This window comes from Rhinopithecus bieti, unplaced genomic scaffold (genome assembly GCF_001698545.2).
Source record: "Rhinopithecus bieti isolate Rb0 unplaced genomic scaffold, ASM169854v2 scaffold_6151, whole genome shotgun sequence".
Lineage (NCBI taxonomy): Eukaryota > Metazoa > Chordata > Mammalia > Primates > Cercopithecidae > Rhinopithecus > Rhinopithecus bieti.
Genome location: NW_016805238.1, coordinates 78,083 through 102,640, shown reverse-complemented (window position 1 = coordinate 102,640; position 24,558 = coordinate 78,083). Strand labels below are relative to the sequence as shown.

Genomic DNA, 24,558 nt, shown 5'->3' with positions numbered 1-24,558 from the left:
CTTAGCCCCACTTGCTGCACGCCCCGGGGCTCAGCACTTGCCCGCGGGTGGGAGGCGGGGCTTCGCCAAATCTCCGTCCCCGGGGCAGGGCCTGACCGAGGTTACAGTCACTCCGGGTGGCGGGGCGCCCTGAGCGTGGCAGCGCGCTAGGCGGCAGCAGCGGGCGCGGAGCGGGACGCGGCCGCCGCGCGTTCCCTCTTGGCGGGGTTGGCCGGCCGGGGCGGGGCGCGGCGCTCGGGCTCGAGGCAGTCGGAGCTACGGTAGCCAGGCCCGCCAGGAGCAGGATGGCTGCGGCGGCTGCAGGCGAGGCGCGCCGGGTGCTGGTATACGGCGGCAGGGGCGCGCTGGGTTCTCGATGCGTGGAGGCGTTTCGGGCCCGCAACTGGGTAATGGCTGCGGGCTGGGAGCTGCTGGGTCTCCGCGGGGGTGGCCGGGGCTTTCGTGTGGAGCCCGACGGGGGGCAGTCTAGAGGAAGCTGGGTGGCCCCGTGCACCGCTTGACGCGTGTTGCTTGCACGTGCGCGCACAGGTCTCGCGTCTATTCCTGTTTCTGAGTGCGTGCGCACGCCAGTCCCAGGGCGCTGGGCCTTTGCTCTCCAAGGAGGTGCTCCGTGGGCCTCCACCAGACCCAAAAAGTCCGGCGTGACTCGGAAGAGAATTCCAAAGGAGAGGAACGGGAGCGGGGGTGAGAGGACAGAGAGAGAGTGTAAAAGGGAGGCTTTGGAATGAGACAGCCCAGTCCCGGTTACTAGTCGTGAGACCGCGTATTGATTGCTTAACGCCCTAGGACCTCAGTTGCCCCATTTGTAAAATGGAGATTCTGATAGAGTTGTGAGGACTAGATGAGATAATTGGTGTCGTTGCACATAAATTACCTGACGCCTGGTAAAAACTGTTTAAATGCTGGTTATTAATGTTACTGTTACTACCCACCCCTGTTCTTTTAGCCCCCTTGGATCTGACAGTTTGAAGTCTCAGCACGGAAAAACGCTGACGGCTTCTTTGCTTTGCAAAGACTATTTCAACTACTTTGCATAGTCAGGTATCAGTTTCCAGGAGGCAGCAAGTCGGAGCAGAGCTGATCCATGGCCAAAGACCCTTGACCTCAGCCGCTCAGCGGGCCTCAGCACTTTCCCGGTGGAGACCCTGCCAGGGGCAGCGTTCTGGGAGCTTAGCAGCAGCAGCAGCCTGGGCAAGAGTTCCCCTGGGACCAGAAAAAGGATCTCAGGATTTTCTTCAAAAAAACAAACAAACAAAAACAAAAACCTATTTATCTATCTAATTTTTATAGGTTTAGGGGCACAAGTACAATTTAGTTACATGGATATGTTGTGTAGTGGTGAAGTTTGGGCTTTTAGTGTAACCATCACCCAAATAGTGTACATTTATCAAGGTTTTCTCCTTGCTCAGAATCTGGTACAGGAATATGCTTCTAAATAATTCAGTCACACCACTCCCTTCCTGCCACCCATGTGCTCAGAGCCTGGGGACACTGATGAGGGCACTTTCCCAGGTCTTCAAGAGATGTATGGTGGTGACAGAGGCAGCACTTCTGCCAAGGGCCAGGCACTGTGCTCCCAGTACCGGAGTTCCCATAGACTCTTAATGCTCCCAATAACTTTAAGGTAGTAGATTCCGTTAGCGTCATGTGTTAGAGGGTGAAGGCTGTGCTTTCTCCTGTTGGTGGCACTTGGTCTTGGCAGAATCTGGAGAGCTGGTTTACCTCTGGCTCTTGGTCTTTCTACTCCAAATTCTTCCTGCCATCTTAGGGAGGGCCAGGATGATGGAGACTTTTCATTGTTTCAGAATCCCCCGTGGGATAACAAGTTAGTTAATAATATAACAAATGTTGATGAATAGATGCTGTGTTTACAGCTTATGGTAGAGATAATTATCTCTGCGGACTTCTGACCAAGAGACCCTGAGTAAGGACTGAGCATCACCTGTGCCAGGACCTTTATCTTCTTCCATTTCATTTAATTCTTACACTGCCCCTGTTAATCATCAACAAACAACCTCTTTTGTTGGGAACCTCTGGCCAGCATTGGAGTGAGAAAGCCACTCTGGCAGAGCTGGGATTCAAACCTGATCTGTCTGATTTCCAATCCTAAAACCCATCCTTCTCTGCTCTAGAGCAGGGCTCCTCTGTGGGCTGAATCTGGTCTGCCACCTATTTTTGTACAGCCCAAGAGTTAAGAATGGTTTTACGTTTTCAGGTGGTTGAAAGTAAAATCAAATGAAGAAAGATATTTTGTTGTATGTGAAAATTATATGAAATTTACATTTCAGCTCTGAAGATTTATTGGAACCCAGCTGCACTTATTTTTTCCCCCTATTTATTGCTGTGTTCTGTTACAATTGCAGATTTGGGTAACAACAGGGTTTGTGTTTTAGAGGTGAATGTGGAGGAGGAGGGGAATGTTTGGAGGTAGGAGGGGCTGGGATGGAGCCCAATATGGCGTAGGCTGGGCAAAGACAGGTGTCCCTGGAACGTGTGAGAGAGGTCGGTTGCTAGTTTCTTTCTCTGGTGAGTTTTCATTTAAGCTTCTGACCTGTCTCCACTCTCCTCCTTTCTTTTTCTTTCTTTCTTTTTTTTTTTTTAATGGAGATAAGGCCTCCTTCTGTCGCCCAGCCCGGAGTACAGTGGTACGATCATAGCTTACTGCACTCTCCAACTCTCGCCTCAACCTCCTGGGTAGCTGGGACTACAGGCATGTGCCACCACACCTGGCTAATTTTAACATTTTTTGTAGAGACCGGGTCTTGCTGTGTTGCCCAGGCTGGTCTCAAACTCTTAGCCTCAAGAGATCCTCCCACTTTGGCTCCCAAAGTGCTGGCATTAACAGACGTGAACCACTACACCTGGCCAACTCCCCTCATTTCTATGTGTGACCCTTTCATGGAATAACAACTCACTGCCTCTTAACCAAAGCTGTTTTCTCCTTCCAGTGGGTTGCCAGCATTGATGTGGTGGAGAATGAAGAGGCCAGCGCTAGCATCGTTGTTAAAATGACAGACTCGTTCACTGAGCAGGCTGACCAGGTAATTTCAAAAAGGCCCCTAAACATTGTGAGGGGAACCCTGGGGAGAGGTGACCACTGGCTATATGTTCTTCCTTTTTTTTTTTTCCCCGAGACGGAGTCTTGCTCTGTCACCCAAGCTCTAGCGCAGTGGCGCAATCTCCGTTCACTGCAACCTCCGCTTCCCGGGTTGAAGCAATTCTCCTGCCTCAGCCTCCCAAATAGCTGGGATTGCAGGTGCCCGCCACCGTGCCCACCTTCACATCCGGCTAATTTTTTGTATTTTTAGTAGAGACAGGGTTTTACCCTGTTGGCCAGGCTGGTCTTGAACTCCTGACCTTGTGATCAGCCTGCCTCGGCCTCCCGAAGTGCTCGGTTTACAGGCATGAGCCACTGCGCCTGGCCTGTTCTTCCTTTTTTTAAAGCTGTTGTTTCTCTAATTAGGAAAGCCATTTGTGCTCATTGGAAAATTTGGAAAAAGTGAGAAATGATACAAAGATAAATTATATAATCATTTTGAATTAGTTCACTGTTAATGTTTTGGCCTATTTTCTTGTCTTTTTCTACGCATATTGTATGTTACTCCTTTTACAAGTTTAGGTAATTTTGTATTTTATAGTTTATGGTCAGCTTTGTGTTTTAGTTTTCTATACTTAAATACTTCTCCAGATTACTGAAAAAACCTCTTTGTAGATGTGTGATATTCCATTTTATGGAATGGCCACAGTTTACTTAGTTTCTGTTTATTGTACATTTGAGTTTTTTGCAGGATTTTTGGTTTACTATTATTAAGAATGTTGTGGATGAACATCTTTGTCTACATATCTGATTTTATTATAATTATTATCTTATTTACTTTATTTAATGTATTTATTATTTATTTTTTGAGACGGAGTCTCGCTCTGTTGGGCCCAGGCCGGGAAGTGCAGTGGCACATCTCGCTCACTGCAAACTCCGCGCTCCCGGTTCATGCCATTCCTCCCTCCTGCCTCAGCCTCCCGAGTAGCTGCGACTACAGGCGCCCGCCACCATGCCCGGCTAATTTTTTATATTTTTAGTAGAGACGGGGTTTCGCTGTGTTAGCCAGGATGGTCTCGATCTCCTGACGTCGTGATCTGCCTGCTTCGGCCTCCCAAAGTGCTGGGATTACAGGTGTGAGCCACCGCGCCCAGCCTGTTTTTTTGTTTTAAGAGTCTTGCTCTGTTGTTGACGCTGGAGTGTAGTGGCACAGTCTCAGCTCACTGCAACCTCTGCCTCCCGGGTTCAAATGATTCTTATGCCTCAGCCTCTTGAGTAGCTGGGATTACAGGCATGCACCCCAATGCCTGGCTAACGTTTTTATATTTTTAGTAGAGACAGAGTTTTGCCATGCTGGCCAGGCTGGTCTTGAACTTCTGACCTCAAAGTTATCCACCTTCCTAGGCCTCCCAAAGTAATGGGATTATAGGTGTGAGCCACTGTACCTGGCCCACATATCTGATTATTTAGGATACATTCTAAAAAGTGGAGTTACCCAGTTCACATCATGAACGCTAACAAAACAGGTTATTTTTAATTATAAAATTATATGCATATTATAAAACAAAAGTCCAACAAAACTATGTAAATAGTTTTATAGAAATAAACTGTGAAACTGTCCCTTTTCTCCCCATCATAGTATCATTTCCCAGAAGGACGCACTGTTAACAGTTTGATGGATATCCTGGTATAAATATTTTAGATGCTCTAGGCTGGGCGCGGTGGCTCACACCTGTAATCCCAGCACTTTGGAAGGCTGAGATGGGCAGATCATGAGGTCAGGAGATCGAGACCATCCTGGCCAACATGGTGAAACCACGTCTCTACTAAAAATACAAAAATTAGCTGGGCGTGGTGGCGCACGCCTGTAGTCCTAGCTACTCAGGAGGCCGAGGCAGGAGAATCGCTTGAACCCGGGAGGCAGAGGTTGCAGTGAGCCGAGATTGTGCCACTGCACTCCAGCCTGGGTGACAGAGTGAGACTCTGTTTCAAAAAAAAAAAAAAAATCTTAGATGCTCTTAAGCCATGCTTAACTTATTTGAGAAGCCCTCCTAGTGAGCTGCCTGGATGACTTTTGAGTCAGGTTCTCACTGTGTTGCCCAGGCTGGACTGGAACTCTTGGGCTCAAAGGATCTTTCTGCTTCGCTCTCCCGAATAGCTGGGACCTCCTGAGTAGCCACTGTGCCAGACTGACTGTGTTTCATGGTTTTTAGTGCTGCAGCCCACATTCCCAAGGATAACTTCACATCACTGTGTGAGGCGCCATATTTTCCCAACCTCTCAGTGTGGCAGGCAGGCAGGCAGGCCATTTTACAGCTGTGAAGATAAGTTTGCAGCGACTAAGTGACAAGGCCAACGAGCCGCTCGGTGTGGGGGTCAGGATCATAGGTCTCCAGATACGAACTTTAGTAAGTTCAGGTGCCGCTTGGTCTGCACGTGGGTCTGCTTTTTATTTAGTTGCCCTCTCCCTGGTAATCTCAATACTGACGTTTTATGATGCTTATCTGTTTTTTATAACAAATTTTTAACATTTTAGAAGTGATGCATGCATGATATAGAAAATACAAATAAGCAAAAAGAAAAGGGAAATCATTGATAGTTCTAACATATAGTTAATCATTTATTTATATTTCCTTCCAGTCTGTCTCTCCAAAATATACATGTATAAATCTACAAATTTTGAACATAAAACTGTGAGCACAACTGTGCTTCTCATTTGCTCTTTCTGAAGTGTCAGTTTGACATAGATCGGAATGTAAAAGCCAGATGACTTAGTTTAGCACTTCATTTTTGTTGTTCTTATATTTCTTAGTGTGGTCTCAGTGTTCCCGTACCTAAGTGATACAGATTGGCCTTAGTGAATTTAATAGTGAAAGTTAACATGGCATTGTTAGTTGCCAGGCACCATTCTCAGTGCTTTATTTTCGTTAACACATGTTGTCTTCATTACATCCCAAAACAAAGCTTCTAATTTTATCCCCCTTTTAAAAGGGGGTAACTGAGGCACAGAAAGGCCCTGGTATTTGTCCAAGGTCAAACAGATAAAAGGTTGCATAGCCAGTATCTGGACATGGGCAGTGGGGGTCTGACAGCTGTTCTCTTAACTGCTATGCTAAGATGCCTTAAAGCAAAATCGTTTCATGTGAATAAAGTAATAAAGGTTAAAATGGCTGGGTGCAGGGGCTCACACCTGTAATCCTAGCACTTTAGGAATCCGAGGCAGGAGGATCACTTGAGCCCAGGAGTTTGAGACCAGCCTGTGCAACATGACAAAACCCCAGCTCTACAAAAAAATACAAAAATTAACTGAATGTGGTGGCACTGTAGTCCCAGCTACTCGGGAGGCTGAGGTGGGAGGGTGGCTTGAGCTTGGAAGGCAGAGGTTGCAGTGAGCCGAGATCATGCCACTGCCTTCCAGTCTGGGCAACAGAGCCTAACCTTCTCTGCAAAACAAACAAAAAATAAAGTAATAAAAGCCAAAACGAAATGGAAGGGCTGTGCCTGGGTTTGGAGAGCAGCAGCCCTGCCAGGTGCGGGTCTCTGTAATTGGTGTCTGTTCAGTGTCTCTTCTGCTCTGATTAACTACAGGTTTCTAATGTCCCTGTAGATTGAATGTGGAGGTTGTCCCCACCCAAGGCTTGACAGTAGAGTGCATCTCTAAGACAAAGATTGAGAGATGCGTTTGTGCTTATAAACTTAGCTTTGAAAGTCTTCCCTCTTCTGCTACTCCACCAAAGGAAGAGGAGTACCTTCTCCACCATACCCCCAACCTTAAGAATTTCTGAACAAATAGCGTAACATTCAGTTTTGTCATGAAACTGGGGAAAGAGGTAATCAACTGAAATGTTGCTGCTGGGAGAGACACACGGTGTTGATTTAAGTCTTTTTTTTAAAAAAAAGATTAAATGTAGGGATGAGATATTGTTATGTTGCCTGGGCTGGTCTTGAACTCCTGGGCTCAAGTGATCCTTCTGCCTCTGCCTCCCAAAGTGCTGGGACTACAGGCATGAGCCACGTGCCCAGGCTGACTTAAATCTTAAGAAGATTGGGCCAGGCGTGGTAGCTCAATTCTGTAATCCCAGCACTTTGAGAGGCTGAGGCAGGCGAATCACCTGAGGTTAGGAGTTTGAGACAAGCCTGGCCAACATGGTGAAACCCCGTCTTTGCTAAAAATACAAAAATTAGCTGGGCGTGGTGGCAGGCACCTGTAATCCCAGCTACTCAGGAAGCTGAGGCAGGAGAATCGCTTGAACCCGGGAGGTGGAGGTTGCAGTGAGCCGAGATTGCGCCATCGCATTCTGGCTTGGGAGACGAGCAAAACTCCATCTCAAAAAAGAAAAAAAAAAGAACTCTTAAGAAGATTGATCTTAATGAAGCAATTGGGATGTGTCGTCTCAGCCATTCCAGAGAAATATGGAAGGGTCATGGTGGATGGCCAGAATTGCCTGTCCTGACAGACTGTTCTTTTAATAAATTATAACAAGAGGGCATCTATATTTTCAATGCTTTAAAATCTCAAACAAACAGAAGCAGAGAGATCATTAAAGTGAACCCCCATGTACTTAATATTACCCACATATTGCTATTGACTGTATTTTTTCTTTCTCTTGATTTTCTTACAATTTTCATTGGCATTTTTTTCAGAGTTGCAGTTAAAGGGATTTTGGATGGGGTAGGGAAAATAGGGTTGATCTTTTGGATTATAATTCTGTGATTTGTGAAGGAAGTCTGGAAAGAAATACACCAGGATGTTAACTATGGGCAGTGAAGCTCTAGGTGCTTTTTTTTTTTTAACCTTTCCCTACTTTTATTTATTTATTGTTTTATTTCAAGGGATGTTCATGTCTCTACCTTTCAGAATGTATACAGAGAGACTCTAGATTGTTTTTTAAAAATTACACCAAAGTGTACTTGGGCTTCAAAGTCTGAAATGCTCATCAGAGCTTAGTCTTCCACCTAATTTTCAAAGTGTTGATTGCCAGGTACTGTAAACTGGCTTAAAAGAAGACAAAAGAAACAGAGTATCTGTAAAGATGCTAGCCTGTGTTGGCTTACCTTACAGTTTATACATTTTTTTGTTCCTGTGTTGAAGGTGACTGCTGAGGTTGGAAAGCTCTTGGGTGAAGAGAAGGTGGATGCAATTCTTTGCGTTGCTGGAGGATGGGCCGGGGGCAATGCCAAATCCAAGTGTGAGTCCTGTCCTGAGTCACTCATTCGTTCTGCTCTGTTCTTTGTCCAGCTGACAAGGATTGTGTATGGACTAGGTGGCAGGCCAGCTGTGTTTCTGTATATATCCCAGAATCTTTACAGTTGCTCGGGGAGAGAGTGATTAATGCTCTTAATCCATTTTATGGATAAAAAAGAAACTCTCCCTGGAGGACGTGAGGGGACGGGGGCATTGAGTTTGAGTTTAAAGTCAAGGCAGAATGAAATCAGCGTGGCCTGTGCCCCAGTCATGTGCTATTCAGGCATTGGAGGATGTGTAGGAAGTGCAGAGATCATTTAGAAAGTCAGAAGAAGTCAAACTTGAGTTTTTACTAAAGCTGATTCCTTTTTTCATCTTTTCTTTTCTTTAAGACAGATTCTTGCTCTGTCGCCAGGCTGGAGTGCAATGGTGCAATCTCAGCTCACTGCAACCTCCGCCTCCCAGGTTCAAGCGATTTTCCTATCTCAGCCTCCCCAGTAGCTGAGATTACAGGTGCCCACCACCACGCCCAGCTGATTTTTTGTATTTTTGGTAGAGACGGGGTTTCACCATGTTGGCCAGGCTGGTCTTGAATTCTTGACCTCAGGTGATCCACCCGTCAGCCTCCCAAAGTGCTGGGGTTACAGGCGTGAGCCATTGCGCCTGGCCCATTTTTCAACTCTTCATTATGAACATTTCTAAACATACCAGAAAAGTTGAAAGAACAGTTCAGTGAACACCCTTATATGCTCCATGTAGATTCAGTAACTCTTAACATTTGCTGTACCTGAGTTGAGCTTGTTTTCTTGTGCCTGTGTACTTTGTGCATTTTTTTTGTTAACTGTTTGAAAGTAAGTTTATGCCTCACTATATTTCAGTGTGTTTCTCCAAAGAATAAGCCCGTCCTACATTATTATGGTACCATCGTACCTAAGAAAATTAACAGTGATTATCTAAGATTAATGATATTGAGCCCACATTAAAATTACCCCAGTTTATTCCATGTCTGTTATAATTCTTTTTCCCTAAACATATTCCACTCAAGGTTTATGTACTGCATTATGTTGTTTTTAGTCTCTTAATCTAGAAAATGTAGAATTAAAAAAAAATTCCCTGTGATAAGACTTTGTGTCAAGTCCTTGGGAGTTTTCATATAGCATGTCTCACATTCTGAACTTGTCTGAACTTTTCTTTAAGGTGCTGTTTGACTTGTTCCTCTATCCTTGGTATTCCCCATGAACTGGAATTTGCGTCTAGAAACTCAGTTAGATTTAGCATAAACATTCTTGAGGTGCGACTTCTTCCTGAGTGATGGTGTGTACCGTATATGCCATCACCTGGGAAGCTCAGCATGGCAGCTTGCCCTACCCTTAGGGATGCCAAATTTGATGCTTGGTTGAGATGGCAACTGCCAGACTTCCATTATAAAGGTACTTTTTTTCTGTTTGCAGAAGTAATTCATATGTGGGATGTATGGTACTGTAATATTGTGTGTCAATGTCGTGTTTCCCAAATATTATACTTTTCACCCAGTGGTTTTAGGCATTCGTTGATAATCTCTGCCTGAAGCACTTACTCTATCAGGGGTCAGAAAATGGTAGTTTTCTGATTCTGTCCTCCCTTCTACATTTATTAGCCAAAGCCATTTAAAAATACATTGACATTCTGCGACCCACATGTCAACGTGAGAGTAGTGCTTTGTGAGGTGATCAGGTTAGCAAAACAGCTTGATAACCTTTTTGTGTGTTTCGGGAGCAAGAAATGATAAATGTGGATCCATCAGGTTTTTTCCTAGTCTTTTTTAGTGGGGAAATGCAATTCCTTGTTTATCACCTACCGACCCCTCCTATAGCAGGAGGACATTCTTTTTTGATCACCAGGTACCACATGTCCTTTGAGTTGCCCAGTTGGTGGTGTGACATATGTTACCATTTGTTCTTCCTTATGTCTCTGCCAAGGCCGGGGAGTTAAAACAAGTGTGAAATGGTTGTTATTTTAGCTTCCTTTTAAAGAGTCTTTAAAGCTAACATTAAACTTTCAGCCATAAAATATGTAGCTCAGTGAAAGCCCTCTTTATAGCTGTATAGTAATAGGCCCTTGGATTTTTATCACAGAGAAAACCTGACGTAGACATACAGGTTCTTATTACAAATCTGATACCATTCATAAAATAAAACAATCTTTGAATTAAAGCCAGTCCAGCAAATGAGTGAACTCCAGGTTTATTTGCTAAAATTTATTGGCCAACATTTTGCCAGTGTATAGGCAAGGAAGCTGAACCTTGGGCGATCCCGTGGCCTGGGTTTGAACCCATGTCTCTGACCACTGATCCCTGTGCTGTTTGTATTAGGCCTTGCTGTAGACAGGGACCTGGGGACCAGGAGGGAGGGCTTCCCTGAGTGTGGGGCTGTGTGAGTTGAGCTCACCTTTTGGTTTCTTTTCTGGGAATGCTGAGCCCACATGTTTTTTCACTCAGCTCTCTTTAAGAACTGTGACCTGATGTGGAAGCAGAGCATATGGACCTCGACCATCTCCAGCCATCTGGCTACCAAGCATCTCAAGGAAGGAGGCCTCCTGACCTTGGCTGGTGCAAAAGCTGCCCTGGATGGGACTCCTGGTAAGCCTTTATTTCCCCATCTGTGAAGTGGGGGTGCTTACCTTGCTTGCTGGGGCTGCTGGGCACTTCATGGGATGAGGATTGTTAAAGCCTTTACCCTCTAAGGTGCTTCACAGATGGATGGATTTTGCCTTCTTTTGGGCCTGAATCATTTTAGGGAGAAGAGTTCCGATCTTTTGTTTGCCTGTCCTCATGTTTATGGTGGTAGGGAACACGGTGATCTGGCACCACCCATTTAGTGTATGTATCTGTGATCTACACTGGAATGAATGGTGTAGTGGAAATTAATCAACATGGATTATTAGTATCACATTGTATCCATGTGTTCCAGGGGAGCAGCTTAGCAGCTGGAAATAGCATAGGTTTTAGAATGAGAGAGATTCGTTTGATCAGTAAGGTGGCTCACACCTGTGATTCCGGCACTTTTGGGAGGCCAAAGCAGGAGGATTGCTTGAGCCCAGGAGTTCAAGACCAGCCTGGGCAACATAGTGAGCCCCTGTCTCTACATTAAAAAAAAAAAAGGGAATGAGAGGGTTGAGGGTGGATTCTTTACCCTAGATGTGTGACCTTGAACCAGTTCTTTGGTCTCTGACCAGATGTCTACTGCAGTTTCCTTAATTGTAAAATAGTGACAATGACATTTAACTTGAAGAGTGCTATAAAACTGTAGAGGTGTTGCTATGTAGAAAGTCCACATGGTAGGCACCCATAAATGGTAAGTCTTACTGTTATTCGCAATAAATGGTAGATCTTATAAAAGTCTTCACTCTTTTCACGTCACATATATTCTCACTTTAATCTCATCAATATTTTTCAGTTTACAGATTAGGAAACTAAAACTTGGAGAGTTAAGTAACTTGTCTGGGTTTGTGCAGTAAGTAAGTTGCAGACTTACTCGAACCAAAACCCTAATAATTTACCAACTGTGTGCTTTTTCCATTATGTCATTTCTTTTGCATTTTTTATGACCGGTATTAATTTGCTTGGGTGGCTTAAACAACAGAGATTTATTTTCTCGTAACTCTGGAGTCTGAAAGTCTGGAGATCAAGGTATCTGCAGGGCTGGCTCCTTCTGAATCCCCTTATAGATGGCTGCCTTCTCCTTTTGTCTGCACGTGGTCTTCCCTCTGTGTGTCTGTGTCTTCGTTTCCTCCTCTTTTAAGGACACCAGGCATGTTGGACTAGGGCCCACCTTAATGAGCTCATTTTAACTTTGTTGCCTTTTAAAGACCTTCGAATACAGTCACATTCTGAGGTACCGGGAATTAGGACTTCAATATATGAATGTTGAGGGGATGCATTTCAGCCTATAACACTCCCTGTGGGATAGGGCTAAAGGAATTTAGGCGGGCGTAGAAAGCAGCAGCATAGGGAGGCAGGAAGTGTCTACCTCAACTATCTAAGTTGAACTCTTTAAGAAAAATGGGAGTTTTCTTTGACTCTCTAGTAAGTGGCAGAGACCTTGGGACCCTTCTCAGTTATTTATTTTCTTAGAGACAGGGTCTCTCACCCAGGCAGGAATGTAGTGGTACGATCCTAGCTCACTGCAGCTTGGAATGCCTGGGCTCAAGCAATCCTTTGCCTTGGCCTCCTGAGTAGCTGGGACTGCAGGCACACACTGCCATGCCTGGCTAATTTTTCTATTTTTGGTAGAAACAGGGTCTCGCTATGGTGCCCAGGCTGGTCTCAAATTCCTGGCTTCAGGTGATGCCCTTGCCTCGTCCTCCCAGAGCACTGAGTATTACTGGCACGAGCCACTACACCAGGCCCCTTCTCAATGTTAATGTAACTCACCGAACTGTGAGGCCGTGACTACTAGCAATACCTTGCCTCTCATTTTCTTCTTCCGTTTCTTAAGAGCGTGTGATGTTACAAGTCCGTGGCTATAGCAATCATTAAAGCTGTGTAAATGTTAGCTGTCTGGTTGGTTGAGATCTGATTTTTATTTAAGATGACATGGGCAGAGGCACTAGAAAGTAAACAGAGAAATGAGTCATAGTTTGACATTTAAAAAAAACAAAACCCTAGGATGGAAAGACTGGTTTTTCTTTTTTTCTTTCTTTTTTTCGATGAGGAGGAAGAGAGTTTTATTTTCTGCAGGGAGAAGGCCTGGAAATTATCACCAGACCAACTCAAAATTACAAAGTTTTCCAGAGCTTATCTAGCTTCTAAGCTATATGGAAAGACTGATTTTTCTAAATGACAGAAGAGTCTCCTACTTTCCTTTGGTTTGCAAGTATCTTTTGATTACATTTTGGGTAGTGGTTAAGACTATAGGCTCTGGAATCATGCACATTGGTCTTCTGGTAAGGCTCTGCCACTTACTGACACATTTGGTGAGTTACTTCGCCTTTCTGAGCCTCCGTTTTGTTAATAAAATAAGGTTAAATAATGTCTCCTTTATATATGTGGTGGTTGTGCCTTGTAAATGTCTTAATGGATCTAAACGGATGAGAAAGGTATTACAGAGAGTCAACAGTAAGTGTGAGCCATTATTATTATTTACTCCAGGCTTATTTCTGCCCAGCTATTCCTGCCTCAGATGTTAATGAATTTGTTCATCTTTAAGCTCTTCAGTTAGATTTTGTTAAGCTATTAATAATTTGAGTCATGAGATCTTTTAAGTATGCTGCAGACCTCAGAAAAATCAGGGGAAATTGATCAACAATTTGAAAGTAAATGATGAATCAGGATTAATAGTCCCTCAAACTCAAGAAGATTTGTTCACCCATGAGAAGTTTTTCACTTGGAAGGATACAGAGAAAACCTCACCCTCCTATTTCCAAAGTTGTATTTCTAGACTGTCTAATGTAGGATAAATTGTATTAAAATGGTGGTCACTTTTGTTTACCATTAAAGGATCTGTGCTGTGATTGGAAATCACTTTTGGGGGACCTCATCGTTTATTTAATAATTTGGAAGTGTTGACCTTCTTAGTGAAATGCCTTTTTTCCGTATCTTGCAAATAACTGCTTTTGTGTGCCCAAGGAAAGGTCATTCTGTAGAATTAGGCCATTATGGTTGCCATTTGCTTGTTTCTTTCCTTCGTCAGAGTCCCTGCTCTTGTGTTGTATTGTTGGAATGGAGTGAAGAGAGAGCTCTGGGACTTTGAGGACCAGGACTGGATTAATGAGCGCTTATGCCCTGGTTTATTTTAATCACTGAAGAGTTTGTTATGTTTTTATACTGCCCCCTGATTAAACAGAGAAGCTAGGGATGGTGAACTATTCTTCTTGTGCTTCCAAATAGCTCTTTGAGACCTTGACCCTCTTTTGCAATTTGAGGTTGTTGTTGAAGCAGTTTTGTGATTGGTTCCTTGGCTGGGCTGTGATCCTCCCGCCTCCTGCTGGACCTGTGATGGCTCCACAGCGATTACATTTTAAACAGTGTGTGTGCTGAGGATTTTAGGGAGGCCTATGACCTCTAGAAGAAATAGTGGTTTTCAGAAGGTGGAGAGGTTTACAGTGATTCACCCTTCCTTCTTGTTGCTGTGATAGCAGCATTTAGCGAGCAGCTGCAGTTGGGTGCAGTGGGGAAACATAAAGAGGAAAGAGACGTCATTCCTGCCACATGCCTGCGGGACAGAGGGAAACCTACCCTAATAAAAGGCAACCCTTGATTCAGTCAGCAAATAGTCACCAAATAGTGGGAGGAAAGGAAGACCAATCGGTAGCAGGTATACACCATGTCAAAATTTGCTCAAATGGTATGCCCTAAACATGTTTAAGTTTGTTGTATTTCAGTTATACCTCCATAGACTTGGAGAAAAAGGAAGAAATCTTTTTAGGTATCTGTCTTCTGGGTGCTTGGCTTGTTGGGCTAAGCTTGATCTTATTTCATCACCAGAGGTGTCTGTAAAGTAGGTGCTATTATTTTCCCTTGATTACAGAGGGAAAAAACCAAAGTTCAGTGATTTTAGGTGCTTTCTGTAAGACAACCTGGCTAGTTAGTAGCAGATGGGTCTGAGTAATAAATTGATCAGTAATTAATATATAATTATAATCAGTAATTATAACAATTACTGATAATATAATTATATTGAGATAATTTTATAGTTATATTGAGATGATATAATTATATTGAGAGCCTTCTCCGGGCAGCAGGCGTGCGGGGGGTGTGATTGTGAGACCGGGCTCAATTACGATCTAAGCAGAGTGCTTTTGGTGGGGTGATTCTACCTCTGAAAAGGTTTTGTTGAGGGAGCTGATTCAAATAGGGTCTTGGAAAAGGACTTGCTTTGACAAGTAGAGCTTATGGGAAAAGCTAAGAAGGCACTGTCTTAGTTTTTATTTAAGTAATTTAATTAATCAATTTTTAAATTGGAAAACTAACCAATGCATGTAGTAAAAATTCACTTGGCATTAAAAGAAACACAATGAATAGGAAGACGCCCTCCTACTCACACCCCTGATCTCTATGGCACTCCCTCCCAGACCCAACTACAGTGGTGGCTCCTTGGGTGTCCTTCTGGAAGCATTCTGTGCCATTCTAGTGTGCTCCCATGCCGCACTCATATACTTTTTAAAAAGCACCATAATTTGGCAGAGTGCGATGGCTCATGCCTGTAATCGCAGCACTTTGGGAGGCCACGGTGGGCGGTTCACCTGAGTTCAAGACCAGCCTGGCCAACATGGTGAAACCCCATCTCTACTAAGAAATACAAAAATAATCAGGCATCGTGGCAGGCACCTGTAATCCCAGCTACTCAGGAGGCTGAGGCAGGAGAATCGCTTGAACCTGGGAGGTGGTGGTTGCAGTGAGCCGAGATCGTACCGCTGCACTCCAACCTGGGTGACAGAGTGAAACTCTGTCTCCAAACAAACAAAAAAAGAGGCTGAGGTGGAGGGATTGCTTGAGCCCTGGAGGTCAAGGATGCAGTGAGCTGAGATCGCACCATTGCACTCCAGCCTGGGCCACAGAGTAAGATTGTCTCAAAAAAAAAAAAAAAAAGAAAAGCACCAAAATTTGATGACTCAGTAGAGGCTATTCTGTGCCTTATTCTTTTCACTTCATCATAGATTAAATAATTTAAAAGTTAGTTTGTCTGGAATATTGAGAAACTCATGAGTTACTGAGAATCACCTACCATAGTTTTAATGAACAGAGCTACCAGTTTGTTCGTTTTTTTGTTTGTTTGTTTTTTTTGAGATGGAGTTTTGCCCTCGTTGCCCAGGCTGGAGTGCAATGGCGCAATCTTGGCTCACCACAACCTCTGCCTCCTGGGTTCAAGCAATTCTGCTCCCTCAGCCTCCAGAGCAGCTGGGATTACAGGCACGCATTACCACCCCCAGCTAATTTTGTATTTTTAGTAGAGACGGGTTTTCCCCATGTTGGTCAGGCTGGTGTTGAGCTCCCAACCTCAGGTGATCCACCTGCCTTGGCCTCCCAAAGTGCTGGGATTACAGGTGTGAGCCACCGTGCCCGGCCCCAGTTTGTTTTTTCATTCCCACCGTTTTGGAGTGCCCACCATTTGATTAAGCCCCATTATCCTCCTTTGAGAAACCCACCTATTGCTCTTTTCTGAAAGCAATGAATAAAATATTTATTTATTTATTTATTTATTTTACCTTTTTTTTTTTTGGAGACATGGTCTGGCTCTCTCACCCAGGCTGGAGTGCAGTGGCATGATCTTGGCTCACTGCAGCCTCGACCTCCTGGACTCCAGCCATCCTTCCACCTCAGCCTGCTGGGTAGCCGAGACTACAGGTGCGCGCCATCACACCTGGCTAATTTTTGTATTTTTTGTGGAGACAGGGTTTCGCCATGTTGCCCAGGCTGGTCTCAAACTCCTGGGCTCAAGAGATCCACTTGCCTCAGCCTCCTAAACTGCTGGGATTACAAGCCTGAGCTACCTCACCTGGCCAAATAAAGTATTTATTGAATGCCACCTTTTGATTTGGTAAACAAAACAATTAAAATCCCTGCCTCTGTGGAACTTACTTTCTTCTGGGAATGAAAGAGCCCTTTCGAGTTTATGAGGTGTGTCACGTTTCACATCGTCTTCAGGAAAGCCTATGACCTGGGCATTAGATCCCACTTAGCAGGGAAGAACCAGAGGCTGAAAGAGCTGCTCGCCCAAGTCGCAGTGGTGAGGAATCACCTGGGTTCCAAGCCCTGGGCTTGAAGTCCAGATTCTGGGTTCTTTCTGGTGTGCCGTGCCGTTCCTGGGAGCCAGAGAGCTGCCTTATGCTTCTTTGTCTTTCTAACACTGAGCCTAGGGATTCCCACATGGAAGAGGCTCCATGACATGGGGTGTGGTAAGTGGGTTTTGATGTCCGGGAGCAGGTGGTCCATGGCTGCCCCTTTCCAGCCTCTGGCTTTACAGGCAGCAGAGTATGGCAGGTTGGTTTGATGGTGTTAAGGCCAGAGTTGTCACCTTCCCAATCATGTCACAGTCCTTTCATCGCTGATAAGGAAGGAAATGCCCCTGATGGGCCGCAGATGACTGCTTGATCTGGAGAGGAATCATGTATTGTAATATGAATAATGATGAGCTGGGAGAGTGGGAGAAGCATCACCCCTCCCTGCTGCAGTCACTGGGAGAACATCTCCCTGGCAAGGTGCTGAGCAAAGCCATTCCTACACCAGGCTGGGCTCCCTCCGCACTGATCGGGTTCTGTGCATGCCCTCCATGGTTTCCAACGCCCTTCTTGGATGCAGTCTCCCTCCATCCTCAGCATGGCCTTGTGAATAAATTGTGATCTGAGTTACCGCTCCCATTTACAGATGGAAAAGCAGGCCTACAGAACCTGTGATTTTTTTTGGTGGCTGGAAAAGCAGGAGTTAGGGCTGCACTTTTTGAATTCCAAGTTGATGACCCTTTTTGCAACTCCTTATTGCTGTCCGTGGAAAAAGAGTTGCCAGTGACCTGCTGAGAGTCGTGAATGACAATAATGGCCAGGACTGAGTGTTCCTCTGTGCTCAGTACTGTACAAAGGGGATTTGTTAACCTGGAAAAAAAAACAATCAGTGGAGCTTTATTACTTGACATAATTAAGGAGGCTGGAAGTATTCTCCAAAGCAGCGTCTTTCCCAGGAGGGTTTCCTGGGGTGATGGAGAGGGGAGAGGGTGTGTCACGGCATGTGGAGGAGGGGTCCCAGGGGCACAGATGCAGTGAGTCATCACGCCAGCACATAGTCACATGTTCTGGTGATGAAGCTGTAGCATGGTAATGAGGAAAGTCCACTTGGGATCATCTCTAAGTTGCTGGTTTCACCTGACTAGTTGACTGCATTCCATGCAAGTTGTGGGAAAAACCAGGCTGTGAAACAGGCTGATTGTTCAAGCTGTTGAAACTCCTATAGTCCCTGGAGACCCTCCCTGTCTGCTACATGGTATTTTATTTGATTGTTGTTAGGATTTGGGATTGTCATTCTCATTTCATGGAGTGGGAAACCGAGGATTCCAAGGTTTAGTAGCCTCTCCCAGTGTCAGTCACTAGCAAGCAGTGGAGCCTGGACACGAAGCCAGGTAGTCAGGTTCCAGCGGACATTACTTCTGTTGATTTGATGGGAAACATTCATTGAGTGCCTGACCTGTGCTAAGGGTATGCTCGGAATTACGTACTCAATTCCTGTGTGTCGTAATGAGCCCCTCTGGATCACACCTGAGTTTATACTGATAAGGTGATTAGTAGGTTGAGGCCCCTAGACAGCCTCAGGATGGAGCTACTTCCTAGAATGATCAAGCAATTAGGCGGTTAGAAATTTCAGCTCCACTTACCAACGTCCTGGAAGGGAGTGGGGCTGGAGATTAAGCTGTACAAAAACTTCCAGATGTGATGAGTGTCTGGGTTGAACACATGGAGGCGCTGGGAGGGTGACGTGGTTGGAGCAGGCATGGAAGTTCCATGCCCACCCCCTCTCCTACCCTGCCTCTGTGTCATTCCACCTGGCTGTTCCTGAGTTGTATCCTTTATAATAAACCGGTAACTATTAAAAAAAAAAAAAGTGTTTGCCTGAGTTCTTCCAGCCATTCTAGCAAATTATTGCACCTGAAGAGGTTGTTGTGCAAACCCCCGATTTAGCCTGTTGGTCAGAAGTCTAAGTGGCCCAGGACTTGTGACTGGCATCTGAAGTAGGGTAGGTCTTGTGAGACTGTGCCCTTAAATCAGACTGGAGTACAGTGACGTGATCATAGCTAATTGCAGCCTTGACCTTCCCCAGGCTCAAGTGAACCTCCCACCTCAGTTTCCCGAGTAGCTGGGACCACAGGCATGTACCACCAGGCATGGCTAATTTTTGTAGAGATGGGGTCCCACTATGTTGCCCAGGCTGGTCTTGAACTCTTGGGCCCAAAGGATTCTCCTGCCTCAGCTTCCCAAAATGCTGAGATTAAAGGCATGAGGTACCGCACCTAGCCGGGAGTTCTAAGTGAATTATCAGGCACCCAGTTGGTGTCTGGAGACTTAGAGAATTGATTGTGTTGGTAAACACCTCAAACCCATTTTACAGATGCAGCAACTGAGGATTAGAGAGGTTTTGGGAACTTGCCCAGAATTTCTTTAGTGGTAAGTGGAGGAACTGGGACTTGAATGTATCTGATTTGACTTCAAGGCCTGTGTTACAAATAACTGCTTGATTTTGCTGTCCCATTAAGTGCCTCTGTGTGCCAGGTGCTCACCAGCATTTAGTGATCAAAGGGTTCGGAACCCAGTTCTTGCCTGGGCTTTAACCTCTCCATCAGCTTTGGCACACGTTTGTGTGTGAGCCTGGAATGTACTCAACCTGTCTGAGTCTTGGTTTCCTAAGAATAAAAATAAGATCAACCTTTTGGCTTTTGTAATAAATGTTAAGTGTTAGATGCATAGTAGGTACACTTGAAATGTCATGTCCCCTTCACTTTCTCCCCATAAATGTTCATTTATCTTTTCTTCCTGGCCTCTTCCGGACCCTGGAATGCTGCACCTTGGATGTACTGGTGGCCTGTGTGAAGCCTGTGTTCTTGGAAACTGGCCAGAGGCCATAACTCCCAACCCACCTATTCCCATCCCCTCTTTCTCATGGCTCTTTGCCATTTTTTGGTGGGGGATGGTGAGGATGTCCGGCCTGGAGGAGGCCAGACACAGCTATTTATAAAGTTTTCAGGGACGAGAGATCTCAAGAGAAGATTGCATGTCCTTGCTGTCCCCCTGGCCGCCAGTGGTCACTGAGCCATCTTCTCCCCATTTCCCAGGTATGATCGGGTACGGCATGGCCAAGGGTGCTGTTCACCAGCTCTGCCAGAGCCTGGCTGGGAAGAACAGCGGCATGCCGCCCAGGGCAGCCGCCATCGCTGTGCTCCCGTAAGTGCTTGGGGTTCCCTGGCCGCTGCCCACCTCTGCCCCACTGCTGCGGGTGACTGTTTGTCTGACTGTAGCTTTCCACAAGTGACCTGTGTGTGTTCTCACCTCAGGCTCTGAAATGCACCAAAGTCTCTTAGGATACTTATTATCTTAATCTGTTTGAATTGCTCTAACAAAATACCTTAGACTGGGTGATGTATAAACAGCAGAAATGGATTGCTCACAGTTCTGGAGGTTGGGAAGTCCAAGATGAAGGCGCCAGCAGATTTGGTGCCTGGTGAGGGCTCATTCCTCACAGATGGCGACTTCTGTATGTGCTCACATGGTGGAAGGGGCAAGTGGGCTTCCTCCAGCTTCCTTTATAAGCACGCTAATCCCCTCCTAAAGGCCCCCAATTGTCTCCTGCAGACCCCACCTCTCAATACGATTATGTTGCAGGTTGCATTTTGTATGTGAGTTTGAGGGGGATACATTCAGACCATAGTAATACTTCAAGTTTTGGGTTCTCCTGGGCTGTCCAGAATGTTTGATTGGCTGGTTGGATGGGTCTGTCTTTTTTGCCTCCTTTTTTACTCTCTCTTTCTTTTCTCCCTTCATTATTTCTTCCTTTAAAATTAGACTACACATGTTATTTTTTTATATGTAGCTCTGTCTTTCAAGTCATTACATGGCATATGGGTGTGTGTGTGAGAGAGAGAATATGGGAAACTGTTAGAGGTGTTTCTGTTGGCCATCAGGGGACAGTCCCCCATCAGCCGTCCCAGGCAGAGGCAGCTGCTTTGGAGGGAGGCTGTTTCTTCTCACTGGAAGGCTTCTAGCACTAGCAGGCTTGCCTCTTGCCTGTGGTCCTATTATAAAGGGATGCTGAGACTGTAGGGACTGTACTGATTGACTTTCTGGTTCCCTTTTAGTTGTGAGGTTCTGTGATTCTGTGACATGATTCCCGCAGCTGTTGTGAATGATTCGAATGATACCTGAGGCCCGAATGTTCTTGGGAGATTAATGCATATCTGAATTCTGTATTCTCTTGCCAAAAATCTTAAGGTTTTGTGGAAAATAGCCACATATTTAAAATTTTAGTATTTCAGTATTCTCATATTGAAAGGCATATTACTACCTTAAATCCTTAGAAATGAGTGTGCTACATGTTAGGCAGTGAATAAAGACACAGCAACAAAGCAGTTTAATTCAGTGAAGACTCTTTTTGAAAAAGACAAAATGTGGCTCCTTCTGTTTTGTTCTTATCTGCCTAAGTGGTGAGCCACAGAGCACCTTATTGAATTATGCTCAGATCTGGCCTTTGCTAGCGGGGACAGCTTCCTGTTCTCTCTCTGCTTATCTTCCTGTCTGATCTTTCCGTGTAAATAGCACCCTCGGTGCCAGAGGCTCTAGGTTGTCATGCTGTATGTTTGCGTTATGTTTGCGTTTTCCTGGCCAAGGAGGACTGGGCACCTGTTGTTATAAAGGGGTGACATGAGTGACGTGCTTATCTGTGTCCATTGCAGGGTTACCCTGGATACCCCGATGAACAGGAAATCAATGCCTGAGGCTGACTTCAGCTCCTGGACACCCTTAGAATTCCTAGTTGAGTGAGTATTACAGTCATGTCCATGACTGAGCAGCTTCCAGCCCCTATTCTCTGCCTTGCTGTGGTCCAGAGGACAAGTCTGTGTTCCCTGAGGTCATCAGGGTGGTCTTGGGAGGTCTCCAGGACTCATCGTCCGTCAGACGGAATCTCAGGGTAGCTGGACTTGGAGACAGGCAGCAGAGTAGTGGAATGGGTAGTGCCGATGTGAATCCTGGCTCCCTCCCTGCGCAACGGCCACGCTGAGCACATTATTGACCTGCTGAGGCCTCAGTTTCCCCACCTGGATCATGAGGTCCATCGTGCTTGTTAGGAGGATTAAATGTGATAGTGTGTGCCAAGCACTCGGCACAGTGTCTGGCCATAGCAAGTGTTCAGTGATCCCCAGCTGCAGTTTGTGTCGATACTGCTGTGACGAGGAGCCTCCATGGGGGAGGGGGACACCAGGTGGATGGCCTGGGGCACATGTCTGAATCAGTGTCGAGCCACAGACCCACAGAAAGAGCCCTTTATTTCCCAAATCCTTTTCGCCCATTTGTGAATATGGGTGGCATTTGAACGCTCATGAAACAGAGCTGAATTCCTCTTTTGTGTTGGTTTAGGTGTCAGTTCCCCAAGCCCCTCTAGTTAGTAAGCATGGGTTCATCGAGCCCATGGGTGCTGCCCTCGGCTCTGGGGTCAGGACGAAGATGGGATCCCTGCCCTCATGGAGCAGGGGGGCCGCGAGGGTCACGGTGACAGCCTGACCCACCCGTGTCTCTGTGTAAACTGCTTTGACGACTGTTTGTCAGAGATGTTTGTGAATATACCAGTGTGCTTCTGGCCTGATGTTACAATCTCATTTAAATTCAATCGGGAGAAATTTGGGACTTGCATTTTATGTTTGAAACATGTACTTACAGAGCACTTTTTATGTCCTGGCCACCATTCTAAGCACTTCATAACTCTGATTTAATGCTCATAGCAAACTCTGAGGGAGGAGCTGTCATTTTTGTTTAAGGCTTAGAGACTTGGAGGGATGGCAGGGGATAAGTCACTTGCCTAAGGTCACACAGCACTGCCAGGATCTGACGCAAGTGGTGTGGCTGCAGAGCCGATGGTCTTAACTGGTCTGCTGACAGTTATTTCTGTCTATGCCAGGAATCATGCTAATGCTTGATTTGCAGGAAAAAAATTGAAGTTGTAGAGGAAATCAAGCTTTGAATCGTGTTTGTGTTTGAATTTCTTTTTAAAGGCCGACACACCCAAGCACGCTTGAGATATTGGTCTAAGACCTAGACTCTAGATGGAACATCTGGGGTCTTGTGTCTGAACTCGTGCTGAGCCACAGACCCACAGAGGACGGGCTGTCACAGGCCCCTTTGTTCTAGAGATCACATCCACCCATTTGTGGTATTTGAAAACTCTCAGAAAAGTTGGCATGAAGTTTGCTTTGAGATGTCGGCGAGCACATCCTTCTTCTACCATCCCTGGTTAGAACGGCGTTCTCTCTCACCTATCCACGCTGCAGATGAGGGTGAAGGAGAAGTAAGACCATTTAAAACATGCATTGCAGCAAACCAGCGTGGCACATGTATACCTGTGTAGCTAACCTGCATGCTGTGCACATGTACCCTAGAACTTAAAGAATAAAAAAAACAAACAACAAAAAAACATGCTTAACCAACACACAAAACCCTACACATCAAAACAGCACTGGTCTCTTTCAGAGCCTTCCCTCACCAAGCCCTGCCCTGTCCCCAGAGATGAGACCGTGACACATGACAGTACTTTAGAGAGTTTCAGCAACGCTTTGTTTTTTGAGCCCATGTGCTCAAATGAGCTCATTCAAACCCCAGAGTGGGGGCCTGAATGACTGGACCTTCAGACATCAGCGCTGGCCCAGAAGGTTCCAGATCGGCACTGGGAGTTTCCCGGGAAGGAACTGCTGAGCACTTTCCAGTTAATGAAGGTCCGAAGTCTCAGCTGGTGCATTGTCAAAATGGATGATGTACTCAAATGTAAATATTTTATGTTAAAGAATTATCATGTACTTCTTGTTTCTTGTGAATTTCTTTTGCCCTTTTTCATTCCTGTCTTCTTACAGGGTGTTTTTGACTGCCGCAAGTGGGGTCCGTTGCTCCTCTCCTCAGATTTGTGAAATGCCCCTGTTACTGTATTTAACATTTTATTGTAATAGTCTGTTTTTTTGTATCTCTTTTTCCATTGTTTGGTGCAGCGGTGGGTACTCTATAAATATTTGATTTAAAAATGCCAAATAAATGAATTCTGTCTGTTTCTCTCATAAATTTCTGAGAAGGTAATATAGTGAAGTATTGTGCATATGTCTCTCTCTTTGAATGAACTAATTAAAATCTTTAAAAATAATTTTTTTTTTTTTGAGACAGGGTCTCACTCTGTCACCCAGGCTAGAGTGCAGTGTCATGATCACGACTCACCCCAGCCTTGATCTTTGGGGCTTAAGCAATTAATTGTCCCACCACAGCCTCCTGAGTAGCTGGGACTACAGGCATGTGCCACCATGCCCAGCTATTTTTTGTATTTTTTTAGAGGTGGGGTTTCACCCCGTTGCCCAGGCTGGTCTCAAACTCTTGGGCTCAAGTGATCTACCTGCCTCAGCCTCCCAAATTGCTGAGATTACAAGTGTGAGCCACCATGCCTGGCCAAATTAAAATCTTTTAAAATCACAAAAGAATTCCAACAATGTAGAAAAATACCAAAATGAAAGTTAAACTCATGCCAGATCCTGCCACTCAGAGATTAGAATGAGTATACCACTGAACTCACTGGAGGCCTCAGTATGTGTCCATCATGCCTACTAGCTTTTTTTTTTTTTTTTTTTTTTTTTTT

At 45.3% G+C, this 24,558-nt stretch overlaps 1 protein-coding gene across 1 annotated transcript in view; it reads left to right on the top strand.

Annotated features, from left to right (window-relative positions):
• The first annotated feature begins 108 nt into the window (after positions 1-108).
• Positions 109-24,558, top strand: part of QDPR (quinoid dihydropteridine reductase) — a 26,502-nt gene continuing 2,052 nt past the window's right edge. The window contains exons 1-6 of the mRNA XM_017871751.1: positions 109-386; positions 2,949-3,041; positions 8,130-8,226; positions 10,699-10,839; positions 20,015-20,123; positions 21,629-21,712. Of these exons, the coding sequence (XP_017727240.1) occupies positions 285-386; positions 2,949-3,041; positions 8,130-8,226; positions 10,699-10,839; positions 20,015-20,123; positions 21,629-21,712 (626 nt within the window). The 5' untranslated portion in view covers positions 109-284. The remainder of the gene's footprint in view (positions 387-2,948; positions 3,042-8,129; positions 8,227-10,698; positions 10,840-20,014; positions 20,124-21,628; positions 21,713-24,558) is intronic.